General features: G+C 50.5%; 1 protein-coding gene across 1 annotated transcript in view; it reads right to left on the reverse strand.

Moving 5' to 3' along the window:
- LOC138283526 (mucin-5B-like) overlaps positions 1-14,895 on the reverse strand; it is a 466,047-nt gene that overhangs the window by 37,742 nt on the left and 413,410 nt on the right. The window contains exon 25 of the mRNA XM_069221466.1: positions 949-1,105. Coding sequence (XP_069077567.1) covers positions 949-1,105 — 157 coding nt within the window. The remainder of the gene's footprint in view (positions 1-948; positions 1,106-14,895) is intronic.

The following is a 14,895-nucleotide window of genomic DNA, read 5'->3' on the forward strand; positions in this document are numbered from 1 at the left end:
TCCTTTGCCGACCTCCAGACCCAATTATCTCTTTACCCCTCTTTGTTTCATCAATATTTGCAGGTGTGCCATGCCCTCAGTACCTACAGGGATGACCTAAATGAACTCCCAGACTTTAACCCCCTGGAGTGTCATTTACTCAATGGGAGGGTGGGTAAGGGTGTTGTCTCCCAGTTATATTGACCCCTTGTGAATAATGCACCTGGGTCCCTGGAGGCCCTGCATTGGAGGTGGGAGGGTTGGCTGGGAGAGTTGGAGGAGGTTGAATGGCAGGAGGGCTGTATGGCTTCCAGGGTGTAGCCGATTTCCACCCTATTGCTGCTGGTCCAACTGCATTACCTTCATCATACTTATATGACTCCCCAGAAACAGGGCTATGCGAAGATCCTCACTGACCCTTGATGTGTTCGCTGCCAGTCCCCAACAACCAATTTCTTCCACATGCTTGTGCCTCTTATGCTCCTAAATTAGAAAGCAATCTCTGGTGAAATGTGTGCCGGAAAACAGGGTCTAAACACGGAATAGAATGAGGACTATGGTATTCCCATTTCTCATGGACTGTCTTCGAATGGCCCTGTATCCCTACATCCCAGAAGCTCACATACCGGGGGTATTGGTACCTATGGGTGCACTACTACCAACGTAGACTTCTTGCGTCAGTCATAACTAGGACCTCAGTGCAAGAACAATATTACTATTCCTACTTAGAGTACTATCGAAAGTACTATCATTACTACTACTTTCCACCCTCAAACCATTTCAACGCTCCATTATGCCCTTTTATCTCCTCTTTAGTTTCCCTATCCTTTCCTCTCTCTCTCTTTCCCCTATTTAATACCTCTGTCCTTATCTTTCCCTTCACCTCATTGATTTCATATTCTTCTTCTGTCAAGGTTCATGCCCTCCTTCTCGATTTTTGTTTCACTCAGTGCATTGATTGATACTTACGACAAAGTTCAGGTGTTCTCCAGTGAATACAAATACAGGCCTTACTGCAGGCCTCAGCATAAGCAGCAACCGCAGTGCAGAAGCAGTCACAGTCTCCACCAGCATTGCAGGCACATGTGTCACTTAGGCAGGCATCGTAATAAGGAATTGCGTCCACCTGATGGGAAAATGTAAGAGGTAATTTTAGAATTTTAGGTTTATTTAGCGACCTTCTATCTTGGGTGCAATGCTTCCACTTTATTCAAGTGCTCCGTCATATGTGGCTCTTGGGACCCTCTCCATCATATCGTGTTTGGGATTTGGGGAAACACAACAGTACATGTTGACACTAGCGATGTCACACATGGAGCCATCAATCTTTTTTTGACAGCGTCTTCTGGGCCCTGGTGCTTGAATGACTGGGATGTAAATGGAAGACAGTGAGATTTGTAGATTAAAATGTTGATTACAAGATGGATGTTCTTTTCCCAGCCTACAGCATTCTTACACAAAAGGCCTTCTAGTCCTGATCATGACCATGAATATCCTTCCTGGGCCTGTGTGGGGCTGCAGTGGTCATTTTCTGATGTGTGTTTTTAGGAAGATATAGGTGACCTAATGCCTGAAATTTGACTTTGTTTGTATTTCACTTAAGAAGACTTACTTGGAGGGCTAAGGGGTTTGCTCACATTGGCTGCAGTCAGTCTTAATCTCTCACTTATTCTCCCTCAGACTTGGTCATTTACTCTCATTGGCACCTGCAGTCAGGGTTTACTTTCCAGATTCAGTTTCATTGACTCATGCAGTCTCACCAATTCTCATTCTGACCCACTCAATCCCACTCATTGTAAGTCACTCACTCTAACTGGCTTAGTCTCACTCAGTTTCACTCATTCTCACTCAGTATCCGTCATTCTCACCTAGTTTCACTGTTTCTCCCCATGGCATGCTCATTCTTCCTAATTCATCAGTCCAACTCATCCTGATACACTAAATTTCACTGTGCCTCACTCATACACAACCAGGCCCACTCTATGATTCACTCAGTTTAATTGTGACTTATTCATGCTGTAGGAGGTTGGTTGGCTGCCTAGATAGTGTATGAAGATGACATGCACTGTGCAGAGAGTCCAAGCAACCCCACTTTGGTATCCAGATGAAGAAAGCAGACCAACCACCTAATGCTCTGTTTTTATGGCAATGTCGACAAGCAGTTACGCTTATCTTGGAAATGTGCTATGCATTTATTGTACTCATAGTATCGTACTTGGAAAAATAACTCAAGACCAATTTACAAAAATACTTCAGATCATCGATATACGGTAAGTACTTCTTTTGTTATCATTTTTTAAAGTTTAGAAAATGTAGCCTTTTTCTGCATACTTATTGACCATAGGAATGAATGGGAAAACTTTTAAAAATGCATATAAAATCAGGCAATGGTCTCACAAATATCACATTCTATTTCAAAATCAAGGTCCTCGAGATGTCCTGTGGGCCAGCCGGAGATGTTCTGGCTGTTCCTGGTTCATTCAGAAGCAATGGCTGAAAGTCGTGGAGCTGGTGCATAACGAAGTTGGGTACCACTTGGAAATACACTGCACAGGTGGACCTAAAGGTAAGTCTGATAGGTCCCCTTGGAGGGTAGAGGTCACAAGGGGGTAGGGACCTCTAGAGCACAGATGGTTAGGTGTTGCAGAGGCCAGGGAGGCCAGCCAAGAGTCAGGCATCAGGGAGTCTTTGGAGCCAGGAGCAGGATACGTGGAAGGTAGACTGCAGGTCAGTAGAGCTACTTTGATGAGTGGTTCTTGGCTATCCTGAAGTCCCTTTACTGCTGCTTGCTTCTGGGTTTTGGAGAGTCTGGCGTGGACTTTGCTTCTGGATGTCTGATGTTAGGGATCCAGTACCCCGGGCAGTGGGACATCTCAAGTCCTAAAAATTGCAGTGCCACCAAACTTGGCACACTGGTAGGTTTTGTCCTTTGGGTCTGTTGTGTGGATTTTGGTCAGGCTGCTGGCTCCAGTTTGTTGGTCAGCGGTCAGTCAGTGACCTGGCCTGGACTTTACTGGTTCTTTGCTTGCAGGTTACAGGAGAGTGATACTTTGACTCTGAGGGAGGTTCTTGGTGATTTTCAGAAGGCTGGAGATGCTATGGGGTTTTCTAGAGTCCTTCAGGTTTCCATGCAACACCTCAGCTGCGATTGTCGAGTCCTCGGAGCAGCAGGCAGGGTTTGGTGCCTTTTTCTTTGTAATGCAGGACTTCTGATGTCTGATGTTAGGGATCCAGTACCCCGGGCAGTGGGACATCTCAAGTCCTAAAAATTGCAGTGCCACCAAACTTGGCACACTGGTAGGTTTTGTCCTTTGGGTCTGTTGTGTGGATTTTGGTCAGGCTGCTGGGTCCAGTTTGTTGGTCAGCGGTCAGTCAGTGACCTGGCCTGGACTTTACTGGTTCCTTGCTTGCAGGTTACATGAGAGTGATACTTTGACTCTGAGGGAGGTTCTTGGTGATTTTCAGAAGGCTGGAGAGGCTCTGGGGGTTTCTAGAGTCCTTCAGGTTTCCATGCAACACCTCAGCTGCGATTGTCGAGTCCTCGGAGCAGCAGGCAGGGTTTGGTGCCTTTTTCTTTGTAATGCAGGACTTCTGTTCTCGTGCCTTGGGCCTTTTTTGTTCCTGGTCTTCTTGTGTCCTTCAAATCTGATTTATAGGTCTAGGGATGCCCACTAAATATTGCAATTAATGGGTGTTAGGAGGAGTACCTGGTAGTGGCCAATTGAGCCAACTACCTTAGAGTGGCTACACCTACTAAGTGACCACTTCCGGTGGCAAAGGGTCACATCCCTAACCCTGATTGGCTTTTTTCCTACAATCTTACATAGAGGAAAATGAAATGGAGTGGTCACCTTGCCTGGGTGGTGTAGACTGAGGGGGGCCCGCCTCCTACTCTGACTAAGTTATCCTGCTGGTTTTCCCACTCAAAGTGGGGGAAACCCCATTGGGCAGCCACGTGCTGCTAGCAACAGATGCGGGAGACACATTTCAAAGGCAGTAAAGCCTTTGAAGCTGACTGCTAATGCAGGGTGCCTCCCTGGGGAAGGAGGTGCAACACCTCCTCCCAGGAAAGGCTTTGTGTTCTGGCTCCTGGAAGCAGAGGCTCTCACTCCAGGAGTCCAGACTTCTGCTGGTGGTGACAGGCTGGCTAAGAGCAGTCAGCAACCATGCCAGGTCTGTTAGGTTTTGCAGGAGGCACCTCTAAGGTGCCCTCTGGGTACATGTTATAATACCTCCAACACTACTATCCGTGTGGGTTTATTATTCAGAGTGATTTGATACCAAACAACCCAGTATTCAGAGAGGCCATCGTGTAGCTGGTGAACTCATAATGATGGGAGTCCAGCACATGCATTTTTTATGGCTTCCCCTGTACACCTACATGTCTTAAGGGTTTGCAAAAACACAGTAGGGGCATATGGGCTCATACACACATATACTTTCAGATGCAATATAGTGAACCATGCCTTGACCTGGCACTCTTGGTGAGTAAGAAAAATGAACTTTCCCCTAGAATCTCCTCGTATACAGCACCTATCACTCACCCAATCAGCATACATACATTGCCATTTATTCTATGGAATTTATTTGAAATATAAACAACTCAGAATCAAATGTATAGCATGTCACTATAGATTGAAAAAAAAATTTCTCAGTAACATGCACAACTAATGTATTGATCTGTGACAGTGAGACAGAAAGTATATTTTTAGTTTATTTCTCCTGTAATATATGTTATGTATATATATCTTTTTGTTTTTTATGGTCGCTGTATTTTAAAATACCTTTGCATGGATTGGAGATTTTAATGTGGGGTGGTGGTAGAAACTGAGGTCTCTAGTTGGCAGAGGTATGCACCCTGTCCAAGTAGGGACCACAATCCTAGTCAGGGTAAGTCACAACATGATCCAAATTATCCTGTGCTCACCCCCTTGTAACTTGGCACAGAGCAGGCAGGCTTAACTTAGAAGGCAATGTGCAAAGTATTTGTGCAATAACTCATACAGTAACACAGTGAAAACACCTACAAAATAAACCACACAAGTTTAGAAAAATAGATAATATGTAAGTGAATAAAATTAGGTCAAACTGTCAAAAATCCAAGAAGCACAAGTTGAAATATCAGTTTCCCTTTCAGCCCTGTCCTGTCTGCCAGGATCCCTGTGGGGTTTATCAATACTTTATCTGTGTGAGGGCACGCCACTGGCCTTTGAAGTATAAAAGAGAGACCCTCCACCCTTCCTGCCCAGGGAGATTCATTGAGTATGCAGCTGAATGCAAATGTGACTGAGTGCCCTGTGTTTATGGCTGCCTGGGAGGAATGTACAAAGGCAGCTGTCACCCAGCACATACCAGACGTGGATTGGAGACTGGCTGTAAGGCAGAGATGGCATTATGTGCACAGAAATGCCCACTTTCTAAAAATGACATTTCTAAACAGAAATGTTAAATCCAACTTCACCAGTAAGCAGGAATTTCTCATAGCATTCTGGCCATACTAAACATGACGGGGTTACTCCTTCCAGATCCCAAGCTACCACTTAAAAGTAAATGGGGGCAGTTCTAATGCTAGTCTATGAGAAGAGCAGACCTCACAGTAGTTGGAAACAAATTTGTGAAACACATAAATACATGTCCTGCCTTTTACTTACATAGCACCCTGCCATATGGGTTACCTAGGGCCTACCTTAGTGGGGACGTATATGTAGAAAAAGGGAGTTTAAGGCTTGGCAAGTAGTTTTAAATACTAAGTCGAAGTGGCAGTGAAACTGCACACAAATGCCTTTCAATGGCAGGCCTGAGACATGGTTAAGGGGCTACTTATGTGGGTGGTACAACTACTACTGCAGACCCACTAGTACCATTTAATTTACAGGTCCCGGGAACCTGTAGTGCACTTTACTAGGGACTTACAAGTAAATCAAATATGCCAATTGGGTATGAGCCAATGTTACCATGATTTAGGGAGAGAGCACATGCACTTTAGCACTGATTAGCAGTGGTAAAGTGTCCAGAGTCCTAAAGCCAACAAAAATGAGGCCAGAAAAAAAGGAGAAAGGCAAAAAGTTTGGGGTGACTTTTAGAGAGGGCCATTTTCCAACAGGTGGTAAGAATAATCTTTTTGATTACATTATGATGTGCACTTTTTAAGGTATTTTGTGACTATTAGGAAGTGGATACATTAAAGGTTTTTGGTCTTCTAATATAGTTGTGAGTCTGATATTGTTGTGGTACTGACTGACAGTCCATTTCTGTAGAATAAATGGCAATGTATGTATGTTGATTGAGTGAGTTATAGGTGCAGTAATTGAGGAGAATCTAGGGGAAAATTCATTTTTCTTGTTCACCTCATTGCCCTATCCCCTGGAGGTAAGGGCTTCTCTCTCTTTTTTTAATTATTACTCTTGGTGAATATCACGTCAAGTTTGTAACTTTTAAATACACCTTGTCATGCACTTGCAATGGCTATCTGCATGAGGTGTTGTGGGGCCTCTCAAAGTGGCACAGTTGGTGCTGCAGCTTGGGGGGGTTCCTCCTCAGTACCTAAGCCCAAGGTACCAGGGGTACCATTTACTAGGGACTTACAAGGGTAGTGAAGTGCCAAACATAGTACAGTTCTGGGGAAAAGATCTGGCCCTGGGAACCTGTCTAGCAGGGACACAGGGCACTTACAGTTTGAAACCACATAATTTTCCAGGCAGAAAGTGAGAGGCTATCATGTCAAAAGAGGCCCTCAGTTTCACTCATTCATTCCACTTCAGTCTCACTCATTCTGACTCACACAATGTCACTCTGAGAGTCACCCAGTTTCACTCTGTCTCACTATGAATCAGTTGTTCTTGCTCAGTATCACTCATGCTCACCTAATTTCTATGATTCTCCTCATAACTCACTTGTCCTTCCTGATTCACTCAGTCGTACTCATTCTGATTATATCTCACTGTGACTCGCTCATACTCAATCAGTCTCATTCATTCATACAGTCCCACTCAGTCTATCACACTCAGTCTCACTGTGTTGTAGTCATACTCATTCACAGTCAGCCTCAGTCATTCACACTCAATCTCATTCATTCTCACTGATTTTCTTGGTCATGCTTATTCTGATTAACTCTGACTCACTAAGACTCACTCAGACTTAACTCATTGAGTCTTACACACAGTAACATTCAGTTACACTCCCTGTCATTATACCCCACTCATTCATTCTCACTTGTACTCACTCTTCTTAGCACTCATTTTCCTCACTTTGACACACCCCTTCACTGAAACTCACAAATATGCACATAGAGACACAGACATACTCACATATATACATACTCCCTCATGAGCACACATTCTCACACACACACATATATATCTATATGTATATATATATATAGGGGGTTATCACAACTTTGGAGGTTGTGTTAATCCATCCCAAAAGTGACGGTAAAGTGACGGATATACCACCAGCCGTATTATGAGTCCATTATATCCTATGGAACTCGTAATACGGCTGGTGGTATATCCGTCACTTTACTGTCACTTTTGGGACGGATTAACACCTCCTCCAAAGTTGTAATAACCCCCATAGGGGGTCATTCTGACCTCGGCGGTAAAAGGCGCTTACCGCCGGTCAGAAGACCGCCATTCTACCGCCGCGGCCGCGGTAAACCGCCACGGTCATTCTGACCTCCAACTGTGAAACCGCCAAAAACCCGACATCCACGGAAGCCCGCCTCATCAGCGGGCAGCGATAAACTGGAGATGACCAAACCTCCACCGCCACGCCAACACAAACACGCCCATGTCATTCTGACCCACGAATCCACGCGGCGGTCTTTTAACCGCGGTAGTTCATTGGCGGTACACACCGCCGCGGTCAAAATACACACACATATACAAAACACAGCCACATTGGACAATTTGAAATACACACACCTGATACACATACAAACAACACTCCCACACACCCAATTAAATATAAAACACACACCCACATCACCCACAAACCCCTACGACCACAAATATCTGAGCGAAGGCACAATACACTGAGAGAGAGCACAGGGAACGCAAAGCACAACACACACAGGAACCCAACATCATCACCCACACCACATCTACGCACACATCACCACGCACATAACCACAAACACCACCCCACACCTCATCCACACCACCCCATGGCACCGCAAAGACACCCCAGGTTCTCGGACCAAGAACTCAGGGTCATGGTGGAGGAGATAATCAGGGTAGAGCCCCAGCTCTTCGGCACACAGGTGCAACACACCACAATAGCCAGGAAGGCAGAGCTATGGCAAAGGATCGTAGACAGGGTCAACGCTGTGGGACAGCATCCCAGAAATCGGGAAGACATCCGAAAGCGATGGAACGACCTACGGGGGAAGGTGCGCTCGATGGTGTCGCGACACAACATCGCTGTGCAGAAGACTGGCGGCAAACCCCCACCCACTCCACCCCAATTCACATCCTGGGAGCAAGAGGTAGTAAACATCATGCATCCTGATGGCCTCGCTGGAGTACCCGGAGGAATGGACTCTGGTAAGTCGATTCTCAACTACTTCACCCCCCCTAGCATGCCAAACCACACCCCCACCCTCACCCCCAATCTCAACCCCCCAGCACACATCCTCCCTGCCAATGTCTCACCAGCAAAACCCACCCTAAACAACACCAACCCCTGAATGGCAACACAAACCATAGACACCCATCACCTATGCATGACCACTGCACATACCCATCCACCCCCCCCAACCACCCTCACCACACCTCCCACAAGGGAATGCCAGCACTGGTGGACAAGGGCACTCACAAAATGCACGCCATGGCACACACAAAAGCAATAACCATACTCTTTTACCCCTGCAGGGCCCGACCGCCAACACACCGCCACGGAGGGTCCAGATTTGTCCATCCCACCCCCAGAACAGGCCCCCAGTGAGGACAGCAGCTCTGTCGACCTAGAACCTGATGACCAGCCCGGACCATCGGGGACCTCTGGACAGTCAGTTCCCCACTCACAGATACAGGCCACAGCAGACCCAACCCCCTCTGGGAATATCAGAACAGCCCCCACCCAGCGGGCCCATGCCTCTGTCTCCAGGACAGGTCAATCAGCGGTGTGTCCGCCACTACAGGGCACCCAGGCTGACCCAACACCCCAACAACAACAGGGACCTGGGGGCAGTGGTAGTGGGCACACCGTCCAGGGGACAGAGGCCCGGGGAAACAGGGCAACTGGGAGGGCTGCTGTGCGACAGGGGGGGGAGGACAGGCCCAGGGAACCGACTCTCCAAGAGGCCCTCACCACCATCATGGGAGCGTATCACCACTCCCAGGAGACGATGGCGACGGTACTGGCCAGGTTCACGGAGATCCAGGCACAGCAGGAGGAACGCTACATAGGGTTCAGCAATGAACTCAGGAACATCGGTACCGCTATGGGGACCATAGTCCAGGCCCTCAACCGGATAGAAAACACATTGCGGGACCATGTGGCACCCCAAAGGGCCCCTGTCACTAGCCAGGACCAGGAACAGCCTACCACCTCCGCCGGCGCTAGTGGACAGGAGGCCCCACCACAACGACAGGCCACCAGAACCCCACCTCCTGCTGAAGAACAACCACCCCGCAAGCGGAACCTGAGATCTCACAGGAAGACAGAGTAGGATGCCAAGACACCCGCCAGCCTAAGATACCCCATGATGTCATCCCACTGTCCCACATTGTCACCCTGTCCAACCTTAAACAGCCCCTGCTCCATCCTTCCACAGGCATATGGACAATGCACCTGTGAAACTGAGAACTGGACTCTGCCATGGACATTACTCCACCATCACCCATCACCGTTTTAATAACATGTACCAATATCTAGCACTATAAATAAATCACTCATTGCACTGAAATCATTCAGGAGTCCGCCTGTATTTTTAACAATTGTATTACACATTACTGTTCAATAATGTTCAGTCAATTTGTGATGACAACATACCGATGTCAATAAGCTTTAGTCCATGGGCTAACCAAGCAGAAGTCACGCAGTGGGACCTACAGCACTGAAAAGGGAAGGGAAAATCAAAAATCAGTTAAAAAGAACTGTGGGGAAATACACAAAGTAGAGATGCAGGAGGCTATAAGTAAATGTTAAATGGCGTGGGTGAGTCTTACCTGTGTGCTACTGAAAATACTGTTGGATAACTGTGTCCCTGTTGTCTGTGTCGTCCCCGTTGTCTTCCTCCTCTTCGCTCTCCACAGGCTCCACAGCTGCTACGACACCACCATCTGGACCATCCTCCTGCAGGAAAGGCACCTGCCGTCGCAATGCTAGATTGTGCAGCATACAGCAGGCCACGATGATCTGGCACACCTTCTTTGGTGAGTACATCAGGGATCCACCTGTCATATGCAGGCACCTAAACCTGGCCTTCAGAAGGCCGAAGGTTCTTTCTATGATCCTCCTAGTTTGCCCATGGGCCTCATTGTACCGTTCCTCTGCCCTGGTCCGGGGATTCCTCACTGGGGTCAATAGCCAAGGCAGGTTGGGGTAACCAGAGTCACCTATTAGCCACACACGTTGTCTCTGTAGCTGTTCCTTCACATAAGGGATGCTGCTATTACGCATAACATATGCGTCATGCACTGACCCAGGGAACTTGGCATTTACATGGGAGATGTACTGGTCAGCCAAACAGACCACCTGGACATTCATAGAATGGTAATTTTTCCTGTTTCTGTACACCTGCTCATCGTCTTTTGGGGGTACTAAAGCCACAAGTGTCCCATCAATGGCACCAATGATGTTGGGGATATGTCCAAGGGCATAGAAATCACTCTTCACAGTGGCCAAATCACCCTCCTCAGGGAAAACAATGTAGCTCCCCATGTGTTTCGTCAGGGCAGACAACACTCTGGACAAAATCTTTGAAAACATAGGCTGAGACATTCCAGATGACATGGCCACTGTTGTCTGGAATGAGCCACTTGCCAAAAAATGGAGGACTGACAGAACCTGCACTAGAGGGGGAATTCCTGTGGGTTGGCGTATGGGGGACATCAGGGCTGGCTCCAGCTGGGCACACAGTTCATGTATAGTGGCACGGTCAAGTCGGTAACGTAGTATGATATGGCGTTCTTCCATTGTCGACAGGTCCACCAGCGGTCGGTACACGCGAGGATTCATCCTTCTCCTCGCAAGTCCCAGTGGACGGTGCCTAGGAAGGACAACATGGAGTATGGAGTCAAGCAAATCACAGGTACGTTCACCACAGCTTGCATAGCACACGGTTATCTATGTATTGAAAGGCGTGTATGTGTGGCAATGCAAGGCCTAGGCCTGTGTGACGCAGTTTAAATTAAGCCATGTGGGCCCTTGAAATGGCGGCTGCCTGACCTGTGAAGTGGGACAATGGGATGTGAGGTCAATGCGCTGGCGTGGCACACCGTGGCGGTAGGCGGTGAAAGACCGCTGTACGAAGACGCATTGGTTAACATTGAAGCCTATGGGTTTCAGGAGCCAATGAGGATGTGCGCCGGCGGTCGCGGTACGCATCGCCGCGGTACGCACCGCCGCGGGCGTGACCGCCATTTTCTATCTGCTTAATCACTCGAGACCTGATCATGCACAGGAGAGGACCTATACTGCAAGTGCTGCTGTGACCTCGGTCTGGAAGAGACAATGGCTGCTGCGACTGGGGAAAGGGCCCCTGCCTTCACGTCTGAAGAGTTGGAGAAACTTGTGGATGGGGTCCTACCCCAGTATGCGCTACTCTACGGTCCTCCAGACCAACAGGTAAGTACACTGGGTGCACGTTGAATGGGCTATGCCTGTGTTGAGTGGGGTGGATGTAAGATGGTGGGGTGGGGAGCGAATTAGGAGTGCAACGTACGACAGATGAGAGCATGTGCCACATGGCAAGGTTGGGGAGGGGGGGGCAATCACATCTAACATGCAGATAAATGATGATATTTCCTTTCCCACCCTGTACATGTCAAATAGGTCAGCGCCCATCAGAAAGTCGACATTTGGCGTGCCATCGCCAAGGAAGTCCGGGCCCTGGGGGTCCACATCAGACGGGGCACCCACTGCCGCAGGAGGTGGGAGGACATCCGCCACGGGACCAGGAAGACCGCCGAGTCACTGCTGGGGATGGCCTCCCAACCTAGGAGGGGTGCCAGTCGTACCCTGACCCCCCTGATGTCCCGGATCCTGGCGGTGGCCTACCCTGATTTGGATGGGCGCTTGAGGACATCACAGCAGACACAAGGGGGTGAGTATCTGCACATTCTGCTATCTATATGCGCAGTGGAGGCGTCTGGGAGGGGGAGGAGGGTTGTGGGTGACATTAGGCCAGGGCGCTTTCTGTAGTGTAGTCCTCTCCTTTAGGCATGGCCCAGTGCCCCCGCCCCCCACCTCTGCAGGGTGCCAAGTACAGCTATCCATGGTCCTGCATCATCCATGTGTGTATTTGTTGTGCATAGACCTGTAGGCCTGGTGACAAGTACTGAGTAGTATACCCCGATTGCGCAGCGTAGTGCATGAGGCTCCTGTGTCTGTCCTCTCCGCCAACGGTGTTGACATTGCATTCACTCAACCTGTATTTTTTTTCTCCCCCCACCCTTTTTCTTAATCTTCTTGTGCATGTGTGCATTAGCATCATCAGGCGGGGGAGAATTGGCATCGGAGCACGAGGGAGCTGCAAGTCACAAGGCCCCGGTGGGCCGTGGTACAGACACCGAGGGCACCAGTGATACGGAGGGCGAGGGGAGCACCACAACGGGGACCGGTGGTGACACCAGCGACACCGACACGTCCTCGGATGGGAGCTCCCTAGCGGTGGCGGCAACATCCGGGCCCCCCGCCTCTACAGGTACAGCCACCGAGCGCACCAGCCCCGCCCTCCCAGCAGCCCCTCAGCCTACGCTCCGTGCCCGTACGCCCAAGAAGGCGGGCGTCTCCTTCGCCCCAGGCACCTCAGCCCCTGCCCCTGTTACCCCTGCTGCCCTCAGTGAGGAGGTCATTGACCTCCTTCAGACCATCATTGTTGGGCAGACTACCCTTTTGAATGCCATCCAGGGGGTAGAAAGGGAGGTGCATTGGAGCAATGCCTACCTGGAAGGCATTCATTCAGGTCAGGCTGCCCATCAACGATCGTTCAATTCTCTGGCCTCAGCAATGACGGCAGCCATTGTCCCTGTTTCCAGCCTCCCTCTTCTAACTGCCTCCACCCTGTCTCTGTCTCCTGTTCCTCAGCCTATCCCATCCACACCATCAGACCAGCCTGCACACACCTCAACACCCAAGGGCAGCTCATCCAGACACAAGCACCACAGATGCCACAAACAGTCACCCAAGCAACACCCAGATGCAGACATGCCAACAGTCACTACCACCTCTGTGTCCCCCTCCTCCTCGTCTCCCTCCTCCCTCCCTGTGACGTCTACACTCACACCTGCATGCACACCACCATCAGCCAGTGCTTCCATCACCACCACACCCTCCAGTACAGTCCGCACACGTGCAGTCACCACCCCCCCTGCCATTTACACGTCCCCTGTGTCCTCTCCCACTGTGTCTGTCACCCCCTCTTCCAAGACACACAAATGCAGGCAGCCACCCACCCAACAGCCATCCACCTCACGACAGCCTACGTCACAATCACCTGCACCCAAAGGCAGCACACCTGACTCTCCTACAACCACATCCTCTTCCTCCACTCCCATCACCACTACTCCCACCCTTTACCTTGGTCCTAAAAAAGTTTACCTCTCCAATCTTAACCTCTTTCCCTCCCCTGACCCACCCCCTCCAACTGCTAAGAGTCCCAAGAGCACCTCAGCCACCACCAGCCCAGCTACAAGTGTCACTGTAGTGCATGGGTTCTGGAGTCCACCCTTTGGCAGCAGTGACACATCTGTCAGCAGCAAGGGGACAGCCAGCCCCCCCCCTGGCAAGAGGACCCGGAAACTCAAGGGCCGCCGTGAGAAGCCTGACACGGCTGCCCCCAAGGACCAAAGTTCGGCCACTTCACCTGCCACAACATCCAGGGGAGGCAAGGCCCAGAGAGCCTCATCTAAGGAGCGAAAGGGCAGCAGGGCGGAGAAGTCAGCCAGCAGGAGCGCGGAGCAGGAGGGCCCCACAAGCCCAATCCCGGGTGTAAGGGAGGACACCCAAGGGCCCAGGACTCTGTCCCCGAAGGGTCCAGCAACTGCACGGTCGGAGGGCGACTGAGCAGGGAGTCCAGGCCAGGTCTGGCTCCCTTGAATTACTGGACAAGCACCGCTGAACAGGGCCCCGCCGTGCAGAGGAGCACCGCTGAAGAGGGCCCCGCCGTGCAGAAGAGCACCGCTGAACAGGGCCCCGCCGTGCAGAAGAGCACCGCTGAACAGGGCCCCGCCGTGCAGAAGAGCACCGCTGAACAGGGCCCCGCCGTGCAGAAGAGCACCGCTGTACAGGGCCCGCCGTGAAGATAGGCACCGCTGAAGAGGGCCCCGCCGTGAAGATAGGCACCGCTGAAGAGGGCCCCGCCATGCAGAAGAGCACCGCTGAACAGGGCCCCGCCGTGCAGAAGAGCACCGCTGAACCGGGCCCCGCCGTGCAGAAGAGCACCGCTGAACCGGGCCCCGCCGTGCAGAAGAGCACCGCTGAACAGGGCTCCGCCGTGAAGATAGGCACCGCTGAACCGGGCCCCGCCGTGCAGAAGAGCACCGCTGAACAGGGCCCCGCCGTGCAGAAGAGCACCGCTGAACAGGGCCCCGCCGTGCAGAAGAGCACCGCTGAACAGGGCCCCACCGTGCAGAAGAGCACCGCTGAACAGGGCCCCGCCGTGCAGAAGAGCACCGCTGAAGAGGGCCCCGCCGTGCAGAAGAGCACCGCTGAACAGGGCCCGCCGTGCAGAAGAGCACCGCTGAACAGGGC

This window comes from Pleurodeles waltl, chromosome 3_1 (genome assembly GCF_031143425.1).
Source record: "Pleurodeles waltl isolate 20211129_DDA chromosome 3_1, aPleWal1.hap1.20221129, whole genome shotgun sequence".
Classification (NCBI taxonomy): domain Eukaryota; kingdom Metazoa; phylum Chordata; class Amphibia; order Caudata; family Salamandridae; genus Pleurodeles; species Pleurodeles waltl.